Below are 21875 nucleotides of genomic sequence, written 5' to 3' on the forward strand. Positions count from 1 at the left end.
GAATGTAATGTCATGTGACCTGTGACACGTAAGCGGCAGTCACCTAAGTGCATCTGCTACTTGGAACAGCTGATCGGCGCGGGTGCTGAGGAATAGACCATCAATATTATCAATATTGTAGCACCTTTAACCCATCACAATAGAAGCTTCTATCTGGAAACTACAAAATAAAGATTGTTTCTCATACACTGACTACGTACAAGGCTCAATAGCACAGACGAGAGAAGCTTCCAGACAACTCAACAGCCGCTTATCTCTGGGAGAAACAAACAGATCAGACAGGAAAAATCCATCAGGTTCGATCCTTGTTCCTTCTGCAGGAGCCCAGACTAGACATAAACCTTGGCTTTCACAATGGACATATGTGAAATTGACAAGATTGACTTAAAGAAGACTAAAGTTTTTGGGCCCCTTAAAGGGATACTGTCCTTATAATACATTTTAAGCCTGTTGACTACACAGTGGAAATAAAGGGAGTTTTTCAGGTCCAAAATACCTCCCAAATTTATCATAGCGCTGTTTAATAGGAGCAAAAATATAACTTTGTGGCCACAAACTGATGAAGCGATGCAGAGAGTCATCTTTTTATGGATATGCAATTTAGCCTGCTAGTGCAGCGCCACACCTTGTATAGTGGCTGTGCTTGGTATTGCAGCTTAGACCTATTTATCTATAGAAGAGGAAGTGATGACATATAGATCACACAAGGTTCATACCTGCGTTGTTCTCCTGGGCGATCAGCAATGGATCCCGAGGGACCTCATTGACTAAAATGGGATCTGTCAGGTGTCTAAATTTCCAACAAGGCGAAAAAGTCACTTTTGTCAGGGATTTCTGCTGGATTCCGCGTGGGATACTCTGGCACAGATGTGAACATAGAAATATTAGAAATATCAATATGATCAATAGTCATACAGATGTAACTATGGCCATTTAAAGGGAAGGAAGCGATGTTAATAGAACTGCCTGGTAATATATTACAATCGTTTCCTTTCACTCCCTTTTAATCTTATTCAGTCTTATGCATTGCCTCTTACCAGCACTAAGTCATCTTAGCAAGGTTTACTGTCCTTGGTAAGCAAAGGGTTAAGGCATCCTCTCCCTCTGGGATGCAGACTTGGTTCTTGGACACACCCTTCTGACGTCATGACATCTGGCCACGCCCACACGTGCTGGGTCCTTTTAAACCTGAGCTGATTATTTGCAGGGGGATTTAAAGAGAGAGAATGGAAAGTTGTGATCAAGAGATGGCCAGAGCTGACAGCTGAGAGCCTGGCAAGTGGCAGCTGAGACAGGACTGGCTGCTGGAAGAATAAGAAGGGGAGACCAAGAGACACCAGGGCATTCAAGAGTTAACTGGGACCCCAGGGGGATCAGAGTCCTGAAGGAGTCTCACAAGAGACAGAGGTAAGGAAGTTCTGAGCCCTCATCTATTCACCATCCTCCACTTGTAGCTGTCTGGCTGTGGTGGAACTGACAGGCTCAGCATGTCTAGTGGGACTTGTAACACAACAGCAGGTTCCATAGACCTCAGTCCATAGTCTTCTCCTTGTCGATGCATTGTGTTTACATTACACTTTATTTAGGTGTTACAGGTCTAGAATTCTAAGATCTTGTGTAATGTAAATATATATATGTGTGTGTATATATATATATATATATATATATATATATATAGTATATACTAATGTTGTTGTTGTTGTTTCCTCCTCCTCCCTTGTGTCTAGATCAGCTTGTATGTAATCTCTGAGGAAATTGCCTCATGTTTACACTAGCTGTGCTGCTACCACCTGGGCTCTGCACTGCTGGTCACTGCCTGTCTCCAGGGCTACAAGGGGTTAATCACAGATAGCGTAATATGAACAGTGACCTATTGTCTGAAGGTAGCTATGAAACTAATGAGAGCTTAGAATCCTTCTCAATGAAATAATATACTATGTAATGTTCTACTAGGCACTATTACAGACTAGATACAATGTAACTTACTAGATACAGAGTAATACAATATCATATACTACTAGATACAGTGTAATAATATTGTATACTAGATATGGTATAATATACTACAGTTTGTAATATACTGTGTGATCTACTACTATATACTGTCTTACATTACTATATAAGTAGGTACAGCTATATGCTATTAGTCACTATGTAACTTACTACTATATATACTAGATACTGTATCATTGACTACTATACGCTATATGACCGATCCATCAGAGGGATATTAATGTATCTCAGAGGACTGTGCTCTCTCAGGATTCTGACACTGTAGCAGAGAATTTGATGATCTTTTCCATACATTGATGTTATAGGGGTCCTCCAGGGAATCTTTCTTGACTTGTTTTTTAGGTGCTGTACCTAGGGGTGCTGACCCTAGGTCACATGATCAGAACCAGCATCGGCTACTGGGTTGCTCAGTCTCTCCCTCCTCTGTTGTGTTCACAAGTAGTTACCTGTGCTAGGCTGGGAGACTATAGTAAAGCCAACCCCATAGCGCAGGTAACATAGTGACTATGGGAGAGGATACGTGAGGGCTCTGATCAAAGTGACCCCAGAACCCCTAGTTACAGAGCCTAAGAAGACCAGACATCTCTACTGAAAAAAACCCTGTACAATGAGAGTTGCCATTCACCTTGTCAACAGGGCGTGTCTCTCTACAGTCTGACTGGTGGCACTGATTGGACATTGTCAGCGTCTCTAGAGACACGCCCCTTACTTTTATACCTAGCTATCAATTTATTCATATTTCCAGGAGGAATAACAGAAGAACAGTGTAAGACCTACTGGTGGGATAAGATGCTCCAGAATTGTTGTTGTTTCATGAAGAATTTAAAGGGGCTCAATCAGCAAAATTATGCCGTATGAGCCGCACATCTGCGTGAATAGGCTATTCAGGCACCACAAATTTTATTTTAACCCCCCCTCGTTTTAAAATAAGATCATTAAAACATATTTGTAATTCATACCTATCGTGCACGGTGGGCGGTCCTCCACGGTCCGACGTCATCTTGCTGTCACGTCTTCCCCCCCCTTTTTTTTTTTTTTTTTTTTTTTTTTTTCTCTTCTTCCAGCGACACCCTCCTGTCCTCCTGCCTTCATCTTCTTTTCTTCCGGAATTTTGCGAGCGGACTGCGCATGCGCAGTATGCTTGTGTAGTTCTAAGGGGTACTTAGAACTACAACAAAAATAGCGCCGATGCGTCCACAGTAGCGCTCCGAAGGACCAACAGAAGAACAAGGCGGTGAAGAGCCAGGACAGGAGGACGTCGCTGAAAGAAGAAAGAGGAAGGCGTAACAGCAAGATGACATTGGACCGTGGAGGACCGCCCAGTGTGCACGATAGGTATGATTTATTAATATGTTTTTATGGTTTTATTTTAAAAGGGGGGGGGGGGGGTTTAATATAACATTAGCAATGCCTGAGTGGCCTTGTTAAAGGATATTCACACATATGTGGGGCTCTTACGGCATAATTTTGCTGATAGAGCCCCTTTAAGTATTTACCAAAGGAGATCAGTCGGAGAGGTGAGAGAAATGCTATGAAGTAACCGCGGTCCAGAAAGCTGTAACCGCACTGCTTCTCTAATAGAGTGCTCCGACAATGTAGGTGACCTTGGAATGGGTCGCGGTTTGTTTTGTAAGATAATAGTGAGGTGAACTAAAATTGTATGTTAGGATGGGGGTCACACAGGACTTCACATGGAGTTTTTTTGGCAAGGAAAAAATCCGCTTCAAAAATTAGGAAATTTGCCAATTTCACATGGATTTTTGCCAATTCCACATCGATTTTCCGCCTCCCATAGACTGCGTTGGTCTTTGCAGGCGGAATCTGCCTGAAGGAAGCTTTTTTTTTTTTTTTTTTTTTTTTTCCTGCTAGTGCAACCCATAGAACTCTATGGGGAGGTGTTTTTTCCACGTGGATTCTTACACAGATTCAGCGCCAAAATTCTCACCAGAAAACTCCGTGTGAATGGACCATAAGAATGCTGCAGCTACATTTTACATTTTGGTTTTTTGTAGTGGTTTTCAATTGAATTTTTTTTTTTTTTCAAAAACTCTGAATTCTTTAAGTGTGATGCTTTTTTACATTTTCTTCAGCAGGGGGTTTGGCTTATGAAAGGTGGCTCTGTTTAAAATCTGCCAATATGTAAACTAAACCAACCTATGACTGTTGTAAAAATTCTCCAGGTTTATTACCCAGCCCCAGACACTGTGATAAATCTGATGCAGCTTAAGACTGTCTAGTTACCGGCCACAAGAACACGACCAAGTGGGAGCTGATTTCATTTTTTTAAATTTCTTTTAATAATTTTTTTTTTTTTTTTTGTGTGTGTTTAAATATAAGGAAGTCTCTAATTGAATGCCTTGCTACATTACACATTTCTATGCAATGCTTCATACTGTTCACTTGGTTTTTTGATGGGGCTAGCTCTATAGTTATCAGAATGAAATGGAGCATCAGAACCCCCGTCTAATGGCGCTCTCTATTGTATACACTGTCTAACCATTACACGGGATGAGTAAATCTGTACCAGTGTGAGAATAAAGTCTTGTAATTCTTAGAGGACCTTGCACCAACTCTTCACAAGCTTCCATAGTCGCCCCCTCCACTGATACTGGCACAGTTGACTTTTTTTTTTCTCTAGTCCCCGCCATTCTTGAGCAATTATTTCTGCCTGTTTTTTTTGCACCTGATATACTAATTAAGCTTTATATTGTCAAGTGGGTGGTCCTGGGGTAGAACAGACAGCAAAACACTGCCCTCCTGACAGTAAAGATCCTAATTAGCGTAGGATAGGTCATCCATAGCAGATTGGCAGGAGTGCAACCCCCACCAATCAGCTATTTTTAGTAGTTTCTACACAGAGAACAGAGCTGGAAGTGGACAGCTCTGTTCTTTGTGTAGTGGCCATGCTGAGTTACTGCAACTCAGCTTGTGTTCAGTTATATAGGCTCTGAGCTGCAGTAACTTGGCACGGCTACCGCACAGAGTATAGCGCTATCATCTTCCGGCTCTTTTCTCCATATATCAGCTGCTTGATAGGTCTCCTGGATGTCGGACCCCCCCCACCTGTCTTGATACTACAGAATTTTTATTATATGTGCAATTGCCTATTGGAATGCTCCAGAAGTAATGGTCAACAATCACCTACTCACCTAAGCTGTTGTCCAGGGCTTTTTCTGCTTTGGCATACAAGGGGTGCCATAGATAACGTCATGACTCTGAACATCGCCCAGATGTCATGGGATGAAACATACAGCGAGATGCTGGAACCAATGCAGAGTGGTTGCCGGACCAGAGTAGGGCTGGGTATGTGAATATTAGCCATTACCTGCAGGAGTAATTCAGTAGTCTAATGTGCCACTGTGGGGGGCAGTAAAGGCATTATATTACAAGAGCCACAACCCTGTGCTGGATCAGTCATACCAGAGATCCCAATGGATCCAAAGGGCGGTGTGTATAAATACACCTTAATTCTTGTAGTTGTGGTCCATAACCTATACGGAGGCGTAGCTTGAAGCCCAGACCCAGAGGCAATATCTGTAATTATGTGACAAGACGTATGAAAGGTTTAGAAGAGCTTTTGGTGGTTGTATACTATAGACGTACACTGATATGTGAGCTTGTGGTTCTTCTTTGCAGTATATCATTGCAGCGATGCCATAGAGTCCTAGTTTACTTCCACACAACCCCCTTTAGTTCGGTCTTACAGGTGATTAGATGGCATTTCAGCTTCCCATCTGGTGTCTGTAGGACTGGATTTACCTCCAGTCTGTTGCTAGGTAAGCTGCTAATATGTAGGTTTATCTTTAAGGCCTTGTTCACACAAGGGCCAGCTGTGGTCATCAGGCTATGGCCTGACTAGTATTACAAAGAAAAAAGCCAGGGATGTTTCTAGGGAAGCCTATGGCCCTTCTGTGCTTTAGGTGGGGTATTACAGATCTGTACCCCATGGGCCTTGGGTTCCTTTCACATTAGATTTTTATGTAAGAAAAAGCAAAAACTTGTAGCATATGTCCACAAATCTCCAACATTCTGGTAACAATTAGTTACTTTTAAAGGGAGTCTGTCCACCAGAATCCAGCATATCACCCCAGCCCTGCAGATAGATAGATAAATAGATAGATATACTGGGGTCTGATGATACTAACCTATCTTTCTGCAGGGCTGGGGTGATATGCTGGTTCTGGTGGCACTAACCTATCTATCTGCAGGGCTGGGGTGATATGCTGGGTCTGGTGACAGTAACCTATCTATCTGCAGGGCTGGGGTGATATGCTGGGTCTGGTGACACTAACCTATCTATCTGCTGGGCTGAGGTGATATGCTGGGTCTGGTGACAGTAACCTATCTATCTGCAGGGCTGGGGTGATATGCTGGTTCTGGTGACACTAACCTATCTATCTGCAGGACTGGGGTGATATACTGGTTCTGGTGACATTAGACTATCTATTACAGTATAGTATAAATAACACGTAGCTACAAATATGACGGAAATGGGGGGGAAAAAAATTCTAAGACCAAAACTTTTTTTTTTTTTCTCTTCATTGGTGAATCTAGGTGAGGGCTTTATTTTTGCAGAACCAGCTTTTTTTTTTTTTTTTTTTTTTTTTTTTTCTAGAGGGGCTAGGTGACCAAAACCCAGCAATTTAGACATTGTGAATATACGTTTCCTCTGTTGTCGGATCACCCCCTACTCTTACCTCCAGCTCGCAACACATGCACTGTAAGTCTCTCTATCCCAATCTATGACTCTCGCTTTGAGCATCACATTGACTTGCGCAGAGAAACTTTTCAGTGACAAAATAGACCCTGCAGGACCAGAGTAGTCACTGTAGGCCATGTGATCTAATGACTGACCCAAACAGAATTCCTAATTCTTCCTTCCACCATCGGCTCATGTACTGCACTAGCCCAGGGGGCAGCAATAAAAAAAACCTTTCCATCCGGTTGGAAAACAAAAACTTCATATATCTAATGAAATGAATCTGCCTAGATTTTGGACTTTTTTTTTAGATGAGATGCTATGTTTTTGCCCCAGAGCTCTTCTCTGTAATGTTGGAGGAGCTTGTACTAGTAAAATCCTACAGATTTCTGCCCTGTGCGCTTATGTCAGCTATAAAGCGGAGCAGCGATTCCTGATTGACGTTTTATTCCTTCCAGTCCGTAAGCAAAGACAAACGCCAGTGTGTAAAATATATACAACTTGGCATTTACCAAAGAATAAAGCTCACCCAGGAACAGTATAAGACTAGAAGCCTCATAGGTCGCAGCTTGGAGTCCGTCTCGGTTTGTCAGGCCAGTACCCTGAGAGGTTTCCCTTCAGCTAATGTCACCCTTTGCACTAAGCTACGTCCTATGAGATCATAAAGTCATGTTAGCCCTGACTCTTATGTATAAGAATTTATTTACAAGCCATATACAACCCCTAGATAAAATGTAGATGTCATGTGCATAAATTTGCAAAATGTGTTATCCAGTTGTAAGATCTTTAGAATGGGTGATTATGAATTTCAGAACAGTGCAGATTCAACACCCAGCACCCCCACCAATCAGCTGGTACCTGCACGGTTTAATGAGCTGAGTGTAGACGGCACCATACATCTTTGTAGTGGCACTGCTGAAGTCCTCTATGCACTTGAATGGGAGTTTAGTGGTAGAATTTTCTGTTTTTGATAAAAAATTTGCATCATAGACTTCTAAGAACCTCTGAGATTGTGACAAGTTCCTGCATTCATGGTCATATCCACTCTCAACCAATCAAGACAGTCACTTGGGGAAGCAGCAGGCGCAATATAGTGATGTTATTACATTGCTAGGGGCAAAATGGTGACACAACTCTCCAACACACCTCCGGGACCGTACCCAAAATCTAGCACTGTCCTGATGAATCCCAGACTGTTGGGAGGTATGTTATACTGTGGATCAGTCAATAGTATTAACAATGTATTTGGGACCAGAGAACCTCTGTAGGCTGAGGCCCCACGTTCCAGAAACGCAGCTGGTTTTCTTGCGTTTTTTGAGCCAAAGCCAAGAATGGCCACATAAGGACTAGGAAATATCTAGGAAGTTCTTATACGGCTCCCTTGGCTTTGGCTGAGAAAAGTCTCTGCAGAGTGGGGCCTTAGGGTGCGTTCACACGATGTGATGTTGCACGTATATGGCGTGTGAGAGTTTGCGTGCCGTATACGCTCCCATTGATTTCAATAGGAGTTAGGATCGTATACGCCGCGTTATTTTGCGGCTGTGATATCGCAGCCGCAAAATCACGGATGCAAAATAACGCGGCGTATACGATCCTAACTCCCACTGAAATCAATGGGAGCGTATACGGCACGCAAACTCTCACACGCCGTATACGTGCCACATCACACGGCACGTTATATCGTGTGAACGCACCCTTAGTTTTACCCTGTTGGCCAATATGTCCGCTTCTGCTGCTGTACATGGTAAAAGTGCAGCGCAAACAAGTGGCAATCTAGCATGAATTTCCCATACAGACAAGGATGTTGTGAAATTGCATCACGACCCGTCTCATATTTAGCAATTCACACACTCCTCTTATTTCTCAAGTTACCAGTCACAAGATTTGTGCAAATTGCATGGAGTCCTAAGTAGTGACTTATTAGAAGTCCACAAAATGCACTTGACTACTGTATATGTGAGAGCTATGCAATTGGGGCGTGTGCCGTCACCCATGCATTATGGACCTGGTAGTGTCAGGGGATGAAACAAGGCGTAGCCATAGCAAACTTGACTGGAACAGATGGACTCCTTTAAGTCTAAATGAGTGACCTTTAAGTAGTGACGCCAGAGGAGCGAACGCACAAACATAGTCAAAGTACTTCTATCCAGCTGAAATATTCATTTGTAAGACTCATCCTTTGGAAAGGTTTGGGTGACATTATGTGGGCAGCCGATCACAGGATTAATTGAACGCCTTATGCTGAACACTTTGGTCTCACAGTTGGTGGAGGAGATGAGAATTTCATTTTGGAGTCTTAATTTGAAATTGCTTTGGAAATCACTTTCGGATAGAAGGTTGCCTGTAACAAAAACTTGGTAACCAGCGCCACCACAGGACTAATGAAGCATTACAAAGGAAATAAGAGCCTCCAGACAATTGTCTAATAGCTGGAAAGGAGAAGGGCTAAGAACCTATAAATCCAGAATGTCTACTGGTGTATTTGGCAGATTTTAGCTTTGCCTATCTTATATGGACTTGTGTCTGTAGTGAGTTGAGGGCTGGCTATGCATTCACAGCTCCCTCTATTCACTTGCATAGGTTTTCCAAAAACAGTCTGGTAGGACCTTGTTTTTATATTGGTTGCAGGCCCTAGACTTGGGATCTGTACCTCTCGGGTATTTGGCACATGCTAAGAATTGAAAGAATTGGTGTCAGCGGTGGGACCTGACCCTATCGTATGTTTCTGGAATACCAGAAGATCCTGAGAACTTTAAGAAATGTTAGAATTTGTCTAGAGCTGAGTATTCATGTACAGTAAGGCAAAAATACAACACCAGACAGTTAAATACAAAACAAAGGTTCTACTCTTTCATTATAACCAGTTATACACCTGCAACTGCATCTTGTGATTCTTTCATAGGATGTTGTGCAACCAAGGGGTCTTGGTGAACATAAAGTCCGGCTATGTATACCATTCTAGAGGTTGTACATTAGGTGTTCATTTTCCATCAGTTTATTTCTAACATTCTTTGTGCTGTTTTATTGTCCTCTGTGTTTACAGACTCCTCAGTGCACCATTGTAAGAAATGAAAGGAGGTATCTGGGACTGTGATATTGAGCTTCCAAGATCTCACGTCCATCGGTCGCATGGCCATGCTTCAAATGAATGGGGATGAGCTGCAATACCAAGCACAACCACTATACTATGTACAGCGCTGTGCTACACTCTCTATCATAGCCCCTTTACAGGGGTATTCTCATGTATAATCACAGGATATGTTAGAAATGTCTGATATGATTGTCCCACCTCTGCACCATTCTCAAGGGTCCCTGGTCTTGTCTGCTCTGTGCAGCTGTGGTAGAGCAGAATCTGTGACAATTGGGATGGCAGTAGGGGAGGCAGAGGACTGAGACTAGCGGCCTCCTCCACAGCCCTCTGCACAGGGAATAAACCGATCTCTGGGGGACTGTATATTAATAGTGAAGCTTTTCCAGGGCAGGGAATGCATAGGTAAATATTACCATTCCCTGGATAATCCCTTTAAGGCACATGGAGCTTGGCTACGTGGAAAGAGTTAACTGATGTCTTCATTATCCAGTCCCATGAATTAGATGTTGATTAGGGCAGGAAGCTCCGCGGAGCTCATGAATATCATTAGACGGATAATCGTGAATTTAGGAAGCTCATTAAAATAGATTAACTTTTTTTAATTTTTTTTCATGCGGCACAAATGCAACTTTACCACTTGCTTTATCACCTGTAGGTCACGTTCTCATAATTTTATTTACAGGTTATGTTATTGGAAACTTGTGGGGGACTGCAGGTTCCAGCATTCGCAGATAGTGTGCAGCTTCTTAAGTAGGATGAGACTTGTAAATATAAGACAGCCATAGGTCACAGGTTGACGACTACTGGAGGATGTCTCCTACGTTCCTCTCACTCCTGTGTGGAGCTGCACCCTGTCTCAGGAATGTCTTGGCATGTCCCACCACTCCTCGGGATCTCCTTTGGAGTTAACCTGTGCCTTGTCCAGCATCTCCCTCATCTTCTGTACTTTTCTGTGTTACAGATGGCTTCTGCCACCGATTCAAGACCTGGGCATCGAGATGCTTCGGATCAGAATTTTGACTACATGTTCAAGCTCCTGATCATCGGGAATAGCAGTGTGGGCAAAACCTCCTTTCTGTTCCGGTACGCGGATGACACGTTCACGTCCGCCTTCGTCAGTACTGTAGGAATTGACTTCAAGGTGAAGACGGTGTATCGAAATGATAAGAGGGTGAAGCTACAGATTTGGGTGAGTGCAGGAGTTTTCTGCTTTATTTGCTCAATGCAATGGTCTTGAAGACTAGAACACAGCATTGCTTAAAGAGCGGCTGTCACCTGGTCTGATCAGCAAATCTGTTCAGCTATTCCAAAGATATAAGGCCTTTTAGTGTTGATACATATTGTGGTCTAATAGCCTAGTAGGTGGTCTGCCTGCTGTGTATCATGTATTGTTAGTAGTCACTTGGCTAGTAGACCCTAGTTTGTATCAACACTATACAAGGGCTTATATCTTTGGAATGGCTGACTAGATTTGACTAAAGTTCGTATGATAGCCTATGATGTGCTGTGGGCTGTGAGGCCATGGCCAGACAATGTGGCAAGTACACCTAGCCAAAGTGCCTTCCTTACAGTGCCCAATGACTGTGTGATCCTACAGGTAAGACTGAGCTACACCTTGGTCTTGAGTCCAAAATCATTGGGAACTGATTGTCTGACCATGTACTTAAGGCCACATTCAGTTTCATCGGCCCCATTGATGTTTCAATGGAAATTTGGGGCTTATGACAATAGAGCTGTGTTTCCAACCTGTCAAACAATGGAGCATGTTCTCCTTTTTCACGGATCATGGACAACTCTCGGTTGTGAATTCCAGCCGTGTAAATAAAGCCGAAGATGGTTTTCCATGATATAAACTCTGAAGGTTGCGGCAGGATTGTTGACTCTTCGTAAGCCAAACATACAGCACATCAGATTATTTCTTGATTGTAAAAGAGCGAAAAAAACTTGAACGCCTAATATTAAGAAATTTATAATAATAAAATTACAAGTGCAGCCATGTTGGTTCTGAGATTGGTGCATGTCTTGGAAGTCGATCCTGTATCTAGCTGACCTGTCCGGCACATTCTGTGGATGGGAAATGGCCCCTTCAATAGGAGAAGTTTGCACGTCTAAATGTGGACTTGGCTGAACATCTTTGACGATCTGCTTTATCTCCGTTCATGACATGTTGTTGAGCAGTTCAGACACCATATATAGACTAAAGCTGTGACTCCAATAACAGCGACCTCCTACATCTTAGAAGACGTAGATCTCGACAACCAGAAACTTAAAGGGATCTCAGGGCTCCGACATGATGAGGGTTGAGGTTTTGCAACCCTTGGAGAGCCACTGCTTATGGACTATTGGTGTAGACCAGTCTTTCTCAAAGTGGGCGATAACGCCCCCTTGTGGGCGCTGGAGGCCTATAGGGGGGCAATAAAGGGCACAGAGAAGATTGGGGGGCGTTGAAGCGGTTTAGGGGGGGCGATGGCTAATTTAAAGGGGTGGTATCATAACAAGGATCCTATCTATACTGCTGGTTAATGTGGATGTAAGACTTTTCCTAAATACGTTGCTTCAGCAAAACTGCTTTGTTTGTCCACTATATTACTTTATTCAATTCATTATGGACACTAGCACCTGGTCCCCTGCTCATTGGTGAGGGAGCCACATGACATAGCTCCCTGCTGTGTGGGGGCTGAGTGTACGGAGCCAGCCTGTGTCTGCACCACACATACACATCACCTAGCTCCCTGCTGTGAGATAGAGGGGGGGTATGTGGAATAAGTGCTGCTTTCTTATATAAAGCAGTCTAAATACTACTGGGCTAAAGGACCTGGTCTCTGTTCACTAGGATAAAGCTTTATTATATAGAGCAGGCTGCTAGTGGGCAGAGGAGCCAGGTCCTTTAGGAAACTCCATACAAGGTAAATCCAAGTCTACAGGACCTTTTGATGACATCACAGGCCCTTCAGTCATCCCATAGGATCACGCTATGTGGTGGACGGAGCTACACGCTAATTTGGGGGCGGGGCTAATTGACACAAGCAAACAGGAAGAAAGAAGATTTTTAGGCAGCTTAGAAGGCAGATCAAGCTTCATGAGGCTACCCCTTTAAAAAATTTTTTTGCTTTTAACACAAACTTTACCGCCAATCCCGCAATTGTACCCTGGATTGTGGTCCATCGTTCAACGATTTTTGATAGCATTCCCATCATCGTATTTGTGTGAACGTGGATTTAGTGCTGTGGCAACGTTGCTAACTAAAAAGAGAAATCGGTTGCAGATTACCGAACGCGGTGACTTACGGCTGTTTTTGAGTAAATTCGAGCCTGATATTAACAAACTTGTTAAAAATCATCAAATTCATCCTTCACATTAGATTAGTTTTAAAATTAAAATGTTTGTTTTAATAACATGAATAAAAGTTTTCCTAATATTACAAAATGGTGTTTTACATTACCCTCATCAGAAAGTCTTATTTTCACATGACACACATAATTTAATTATTAACATAATGACTGCGATTGTGATTCTTAAGATGTAGTAAAGTAAAAAAAAATTGGGGGGGGGGGGGGGCGCTAGAAAATAATTAATTCTCGAAGTGGGCGGTAGACAAAATAAGTTTGAGAACCTCTGGTGTAGACCTTGCAGTGATCAAGAAGAGCAATGACCTGTAATGTGGAGCCTTCTGAATATGCCAAAGTCCCATTAAGACATGGCGGCAATGCATTGTCATTGTTCCTGCAGAACTTTCTGCTTCTAGTATTCCTATAGGGAGACCTCTGGGGTTTCCTTAGCTATAAGGACATGATGTGATTCTCAAAACCACAACTGTTTTGGAAATTGCAGTGTATCCGTTGCGAGTATCTTTCCGCTAGAATCCCATCCACTTTGCAGGGTGTGTAAAACACCACAGCCAAGCTGTTCCAGTTACGCCACATGGGCCCCGGCCTAAAGGGGGTTTCCCCACAATTGACATCACAGCTAGAACCCCACTTTGCGGAAATGCAGCCTTTCTTTTTTTGTTTGAGCCAAATCCAGGAGTGGATTGCACAGAAAAGCTAATATAACAGCTTCCTATACATTTCCCTTCTCTCATTTCCCTTCTGAAACAAAAAAGCAGCATTTGTGCAACATGTGGATTTTCCAACTCTTAAGACTTGTGCTTAGGATAGATCAGCAATATCTGAACGGTGGTGATCCAACACCTGGGACCTCCACAGATCAGCTGGTTGAAGAAGCTATGGCCTCTTCAGTGAATACCAAATACCACGCCATTCCTATCCTATGGGCTGCACTTGGTATCGCAACTCGGATCCATTTCCCGGAATTGGACTGAGCACCTGCTGTACCATGGTACCAACAACGAGAACAGGCCACTGCACATGTGAGTACCATGTCCCAAGAGTTGAACTTCAAATAATCAATTTTGTTGACTTGTCCAAAGGATGGTCCTGGGAAACCCCTTTAATAACCCATCCACAGTAATGTCTGATCACTGAGACCTCCACCGATCACTAGAACTTGTGATCCACAAATCTTGAGCTTTTTTTGTTTCCTATAACGCCATAGAAATTGACTGAAGCAGCTCAGCCACAGTGAAGAAAAATGGGGAGTCTTGGGACCTAGTAGCTCCCCTAGCGATCAGATCTATATTACTTACGCCGTGACTGTGATGTCACTTATGGGTAACCCTTTAAAGGTTAATAAATTATTGGAATTTTTTTGTGCCCCAAAATAGCTCGATTAGTCAGATTCTGTCCTTCAGGCTGTAATGAGCGTATTTTAATATATTCACATAATGAGCATCTCAAGTAATCCGGAGATCACCCAGCCGTTCACCTCTGGCCCCTGGTGTGGGGGTGTCTGCGCTTCCATTACACATTTATAATCAGGATTTTCTAGACCTGATTAGTTGCTGCTTGTGATATGATTCCCCGGGATGACGTGGATGTCCATTACAAGTTCATTGCTCCGCTTTATTTTTTGACTCCTGATTTTCTGTATTCAAAGGGGTCAGAATAAAAAAAAAAAAAAAAAAAAAAAAAAAAAAATTTGCCCCCATCTCGACACTTGTCCTGCAAGACAAATGTTTGCTATTCTTTCCACTCAGTAATTAATGACAAATTGCGTAATTTATGACCCCGGATGTCGCTCGGAGGCAATGACACGGCTTTGTTTACGTCTTTGATACAGTTTATACATCAGAGAAACGTCCTATGAGATTTCAAAGGCCATTTTATCTCTGTAATATACCGAATGAGTCACTTCACCGTCTGTGTCTCTTCATCCTCCATTAGTTTTACGGATGTGCCTTGTAAAAGTACTAAAACGACAAGCGCACGACTGCACCTGTCAGAAATGTACATTAAAGAATACCAATTCTATTCACTCTGCCAGGTTCCTACATATTCTATATCACACGTTTTGTTTTTTTACATGTTATACATTACAGCATAGTCATGGTCATAGGCGGCAATAGGGAGAGTTTTCTAGCCCTGCTCTGTGAAAGGAGGGAGAATAGAAACGTTGTGATATCTGTTGTCAGTAGTCGATACAATAATGTATCACTATGGATGTTATCTATAGAGGTGTTTATCTTCTATTGTAATCCTGTGTGTTATAGTAATGCGGTGACAGCTGCAAACCCCCCCCCCCCCCCAAACCTCCAGCATTGGCAAGTGTAAGGTTATTATTAGGCTTAGTGGGCAGAGGAAAATTGCAGAATGTATTAAGAAATATATATATATATATATATATATATATATATATATATATATATATAAAATTTTATTTATTTTTTAAATGCAGATGCCACACATGGTATAGTGGCTGTGCTTGGTATTGCAGCTGAACCAATTCACTTGAAGGGAACTGAATTGCAAACGGGCTACATCATGAATGAAAGAGATATCCGTGGTCTGTAAAGCGGAAGTGGTCCTCACCTGAGATGTTGAGGGTCCCAGGTATCCCATCCTATATTAATGCCCTATCCTAAGAATAAGCCATCATTAGGCAACACCCAAAACAAAAACTTTAGCTTTTGAATATTAAAAAGGTATTTACATTATATAATACAGTAATACATACACGTCAATCCAATGCACATAATGTAGGATTTGCATAAAATTAATTGGCCTTGTTGCCCACAGCTTATCAATAAATCACATCCGCGCATGGTGGGAACACTTTAATAATACATGTTGCGGGGAGCTGCTCAACAAGAAAACATCCAGATAATTCGGTCACTAAAATTACATCTTAGTTAAGGCAGAAGTCATCGGTTTAACCAGAAAATGAGCAACTCCTGCCGGAGCCAATTTATGGAGTGAGCCCTTCATTAATATTCGGGCGTCGCAGGCCCCGCTCTCAGTCCATAGCAACAATTATAGCCCTGGATAATTGAATGTTCCCAGAAAGGACGATAACAGGTGTCAGATAAGAGCATAGTCTGTGCCGCAACACGGAAAGTGTTCCTGAGCATGAGAGTCAGACAGAAAATCTTAACCTCTTCATGGCTGGAAGTATAGTAATAGGATCCTTATACAATATGGAAACATCTCTGCCACCAACAAGTTAATAAAAGAGAGGTGTAACCCTAAAGTATAGATATTTCGATATAAATACATGCACAGACTAATACATACATATATGGTCAAAACTGTAGACTCCCTTAAAGGGAATGGGTCACCGAAAAACGACTTAAAGAATTTTTCCATCAATTTCTAATTTCTGGAAAACCCATTTAGGCCGAGACTCCACAGGACGTAAACACGCACAATTTGCCCGTGGAAAGAAATGGGGGCTCAAATGGCGAGACCTCTAAATGGGGCTGTGGCATTGCTATAAGGGGTCAGGTTGCAGTGCCCAGTGTCTAAGTGGTGCCCACTGGCCTCTCAGCTCCATAGGCTCTCCCAAAGGTGTTTTGGCGCAGATTCTACAATGGGGCCCAAGAGCATCATGTTACACTTCACTAATTGGGCCTTGGCGTAGGTTCTGGGTTGCGCCCTTGGGCCTTGGCCTAGGTTCTGGGTTGCGCCCTTGCGCCTTGGCCTAGGTTCTGGATTGCACCATTGGGCCTTGGCCTAGGTTCTGGGTTGTGCCCTTGGGCCTAGGTTCTGGGTTGTGCCCTTGGGCCTAGGTTCTGGGTTGCCCCATTGGGCCTTGGCCTAGGTTCTGGGTTGCGCCATTGGGCCTTGGCCTAGGTTCTGGGTTGCGCCATTGGGCCTTAACCTAGGTTCTGGGTTGCACCATTGGGCCTTGGCCTAGGTTCTGGGTTGTGCCATCGGGCCTTGGCCTAGGTTCTGGCTTGCGCCCTTGGGCCCTTGGCCTAGGTTCTGGCTTGCGCCATTGGGCCTTGGCCTAGGTTCTGGCTTGCGCCATTGGGCCTTGGCCTAGGTTCTGGGTTGCGCCATTGGGCCTTGGCCTAGGTTCTGGCTTGCGCCCTTGGGCACTTGGCCTAGGTTCTGGCTTGCGCCATTGGGCCTTGGCCTAGGTTCTGGGTTGCGCCATTGGGCCTTGGCCTAGGTTCTGGGTTGTGCCATCGGGCCTTGGCCTAGGTTCTGGCTTGCACCCTTGGGCCTTGGCCTAGGTTCTGGCTTGCGCCCTTACCTATTACAACCCCTGAACATGAACTCCTGAATAGGCCATGGTATTCTAGTCCCAATTTATGAGAAAATCAAGTGATTGGGGCAGATTTACTAAATCTGTACAAAATCTAAACCATTTTAGTTGCCCATCGCAACCAATAACAGCGCAGCTTTCATTTATGAAGCACAGAATACAAAATGAAAGCTGTGGTGTGATTGGTTGCTAAAGCAATGGAGACCATTTAGTTTTAATAAACCTGCTCCTGTCCTGCCGGCTTATAATCTCTCCGCTTCTCGTGATGCTTTGTGTAGTTTATTATAGTCGCATCCCTGTGCTTAGTCCTGTCTCTTATCAAATAACCCCAGGACACCGGTTACTAAGTGACAAATTGCAGACTTCTCTGCGCGGCCTCCATGTCTACTGTGTTATCCTGGCTGTTCTTTGCTGCTCCATCTCTTTTCTTTGTAGTATGGCGTTCACTGCGTCCCATCGTGATGGATCCCTGTGCAAGTGGTTCCCAATGGATCCTGACAGATCTTGTGATCTTACAGGCAGTAAAAACCACACCGGTTGGTATCCATCTGTCATCCATGGTTTTTACGGACCCATTCATTGAAATGAATTGACTGAGCTGTATATATGAACATATTTTGCATCTCTTTTCTATGGCCTGGACAAACATCCGAAAGAGACTCCAGTACGGGTGTGAACATAGCCTTACTGGGTGGAGAGAATTTGTGCAAGACTTCTCTCTTTTTGCAAATAAGGGAAATTTACACTTCTCTCCCTAGAGCACATGCAAGCTTGGTTGGGCTGAGCTTGCACGTGTATAAGGGTCAAAAGGAATAGCTGTTTGCAAAATAGTTGCCAGGAATAGCTGTCATTCTGCCAACAATGACCTAATCTATACGGACAGCAAACAGATATGAGGATGTTTTGATAGCCTTCATGTGTGAGAAGAAAACTGACCATGAAGAATTGGCAATGTCTGATATCAGCGGAGATTGGTAACCAATATTTGTAGATCTTATCGGGATACCTGGAAACCGAATAATCTAAATAAAATGGCTAATGGCCGTGTGTAGGGGAACAGGTGTTGTCTCTCAGGTTTATGACAAGGAGCCAGGATATTAGTGGAGAGATAATCATTTGTGTGTAAAGCTCTATAATGTCCGGCCATGATAAGACCCGAGACCTTCTGTCCCATCGGTTTCCTGTTCGCTTCCCCAAATTAACCCCCCCCCCCCCTTCCTGAAAAGAATTTTCTATCACAAAGTGAACGCTGTCTGGTATAGTGCACCCACGTCTCAAATTGATGCTAGTGAATTAGCCCTACGTTGTGCTGCAAGTTTTAGTCGCAGGGTATGGACGAGATTTGGCGAAATCGCACCCCCAATGCTGGTGGGACCAGAGTAAGTACAGCCTTGAAGCGGTTAACCCAAGTTTTAATGCTATCCCCTACTCTCGGGATAATGCATAACATGCTGATTGGTGGGGTCCGACCTCTGGAACCCCTACTGGTCGTGAGCATGGGCCCAGTCTCCCATCCAAGTGGAGTGTGAGGCCGAGTATGCATGTTCATTCTCTGTCACTATCAGAGATGGCGGAGTGCTGTACTCTGGCAACCCCATAAACTGTGAATGTAGCAGCCATTATTGGTGGGCAGGGGTCCTCTGTGTGGTTGACAGAGGTTGCACATAAGGTATGTCTGCCTCTGGCCAAGGGTGGCAGCTCCTGCAGGAATGTTTTCAGGAAAATACTGCAACATGGCTGTCACCTAAAGATAAAACATCATGCACACTACCATGTGTAATTTGCAGACTGAAAAATACATCTCAGTCTTCAGTTTTTGCAGTCTGCTTCAGCATCAGTTCCATATCTATGCAAAAAGGGTCAGTATTGCATTAGTGTCATCCATATTTGTTGACCCGCAAATAACCCTCAGGGATAGCTAGGTAAGTGTTCCATGTGCAAGAGGCTTTAGGGGGCATTCAGACTGTCAGATTGGGTGCAGTAATTGGGTAATGAAGGTTACATTAGTATCTACACTTTAGGCCATAGAATAGAAATCTCTAATTGGTTGATTTAAATATGTAAGGTTTTATTTTTGCAGAAATTCCGGACCATAGAAACAGAGATGGCCGCACACGTGTAGCAGACGGACCTGAGCACCTCGGTAATGTTAGGGAAAGGTTCAATGGATGCGTTTCCACCCTCATTGTGGTTCACGGTCATTGACCCGCATCCATATGATATCGCACCTGTCTGACTGAGGCCTCGGCTGATGTGATATCCAGCTCGGCCAAGTGGAACTTTTAATTTCGTTTCGGTCTCCAGAAGGCGCTGCCTGGAAACCTGAGCGGGATAAGCAGCCGCTTGTCGCTTCAGTGCGTTTTTTTTTTTTTTTTTCATGTACGTCTGTCTTTTCACTTCCCCCTCTAAACTTTGCTGAGAAACATGGAGATCTTTGCTGGATGGTAATGGAATTATTGATGCCCATGAGATGAATTGAATGTATTTCAGGACCACATTAGTAAGTGAACCCAGGGCCGGGATGTGACTGGCGTTACCCAGCATTTATTTTATCATGCCTTTCAAGAAGTCGTGGAAAATTGAAGGAACCTGCACCAATAAAGGCAGTGGCTGTATAATGCAAGAGCTTCTTAGGATCTGCAGCAAGTGTTACCCCAAAATTACAAAGTGTTGGGGTGTATTTAGACAGTGCAGTTAAAACTGCAAACCATATTGGAATGGCTTTCAGAAAATCTTATGGGTGAAACATATTAAAGGGGTTTTCAGGCCCAACAGCATAGGCCATCTGTATCTGATGAATGATGTGCGGTCCTAGTGTGGGACCCCCTCCTTCAATTAACTGTACCAATTCCTTTGCTGTGCACGGGGCCACAAGCAGCTCTACTCCTATTGTTGTGGATGGGACTGCGCCTATTACTTGATTCAGAAAATAATTTACAGCAGTAGCTTCCAGTGCCTGTACGCTGCCAGAATAGCTGATCTTTGTGGGATCCAGGTATGAGACCCCCGCTGATAAGATACTTATAGCTCATTCTGAGGATTAAAGATAATGATGACCTAGCCTTACAGGTCAGTTGCATGTCAGTCCAAGGGTGAGGACCCAGCTCAGGTAAGTATCAATGAATGTTGAGAGCTGTACTTAGAATGGGGCATCAGCCAAAGGACCCCCATATTCGTGATCGACAGCCTGTGAAACATTCAGTACCAGAGAAGTAATTTGAGGATCCTGGGCAAAATCTGCACCAGGTCCCTCAACTATAATGTGCATAGTACTGGTCTCCTTATATTGGGAAGAGACTTTGTATTTCCTATGCTCATGGAACGATCTGAACTGGACAATCCAATCTGGCCATCAGATTGTCCCTACACCATATTTTTCAGTGCTGGTAGGAGTCCCTGCCTCTCTGCAGCTCTACAGTCCTGTTCTGTATACAGAATGTGATGGTAGAGCCCCAGGAAAGCAGGGACTCCAGGCTTTATAGAACACCATGATGCAGGGAGTCTGGATCTCTAGACTGATTTCAGCTGATGCAAAGTCTAAGTTTACTGGTCTGGTTTTGACCATGTGTATTGGACCTTATGGGTCCCCTAAAGCTCCTGGTTCTAGGTGCGACTACACCATCTCAAGTTATATCCCTGTCCAGTACCCCGGTAATCTCAGAATATTCCAACCCCTGAGCTATTGCAGTATACAAGTGCATGACTCTGGTGGTGGGTGATATTGGAAGGAGGGAGTGGGTATGACTGATAAAGGTAGGAAAGGGGTCCTATGGATGTTAAAGGATTATTTATGTTGTAGACATATGGCATATCCACATAAGCCTCATAGAGGACTTGAACCGCATGTCCCCCAACTATATCCAGGCCAGGAATAAAGGAAGAAGTGGCTGCTCTCCATCAATTTCCATGGAGGTTTCTTTGGGATGTCCAGTCCTAGAAATTTGTATTGAATTATGATGGACGGTATTGGCTTTTACTATGGGTTTGTCTCTAAAGTCTATTGTGTGTCCAAGCAAAGTTGAGTCTGTGGTTTCCAAATTGGTTAATACATTGCAATAAGAATCAATCCAATCCTACAGGGCACTGGACAGACACGATTCCTGGGTTACCTAGTGTGTTAAAAAGGTGTTTGATGGGTGAGCGCCTGAGTAAATGGAGGTATTTTTAGCTTTGCCAGCTGCTTCCAGCTCACAAAGACCTGTGTGGATGATCCAGAGGATTAGCTGTGACTCAAAGCCCATACATCATATTAAGTGATAGATGGGACCCTGATAGGGACAGGCTGCAGTCACAGTCGCCCGACTGACGTCAAAGCCTCTTATCAGCCCCGTATAATCGAAACCTGCTCCTGAGCAATAAGATCCAGCGACAACCCATCCAGGCAGCGAGTAATAACACCTTTGGCTTTGTGGATACAATCGCCACGTAGATGGAATAAGCTGTAAATTACACCTACAGTACACTAAA

General features: G+C 43.6%; 1 protein-coding gene across 1 annotated transcript in view; it reads left to right on the forward strand.

Annotated features, from left to right (window-relative positions):
- Positions 1–1197: 1197 nt before the first annotated feature.
- Positions 1198–21875, forward strand: part of RAB3B (RAB3B, member RAS oncogene family) — a 34199-nt gene continuing 13521 nt past the window's right edge. The window contains exons 1-2 of the mRNA XM_075287675.1: positions 1198–1407; positions 10765–10992. Coding sequence (XP_075143776.1) covers positions 10765–10992 — 228 coding nt within the window. The 5' untranslated portion in view covers positions 1198–1407. The remainder of the gene's footprint in view (positions 1408–10764; positions 10993–21875) is intronic.

Source organism: Leptodactylus fuscus, chromosome 9 (genome assembly GCF_031893055.1).
Source record: "Leptodactylus fuscus isolate aLepFus1 chromosome 9, aLepFus1.hap2, whole genome shotgun sequence".
Lineage (NCBI taxonomy): Eukaryota > Metazoa > Chordata > Amphibia > Anura > Leptodactylidae > Leptodactylus > Leptodactylus fuscus.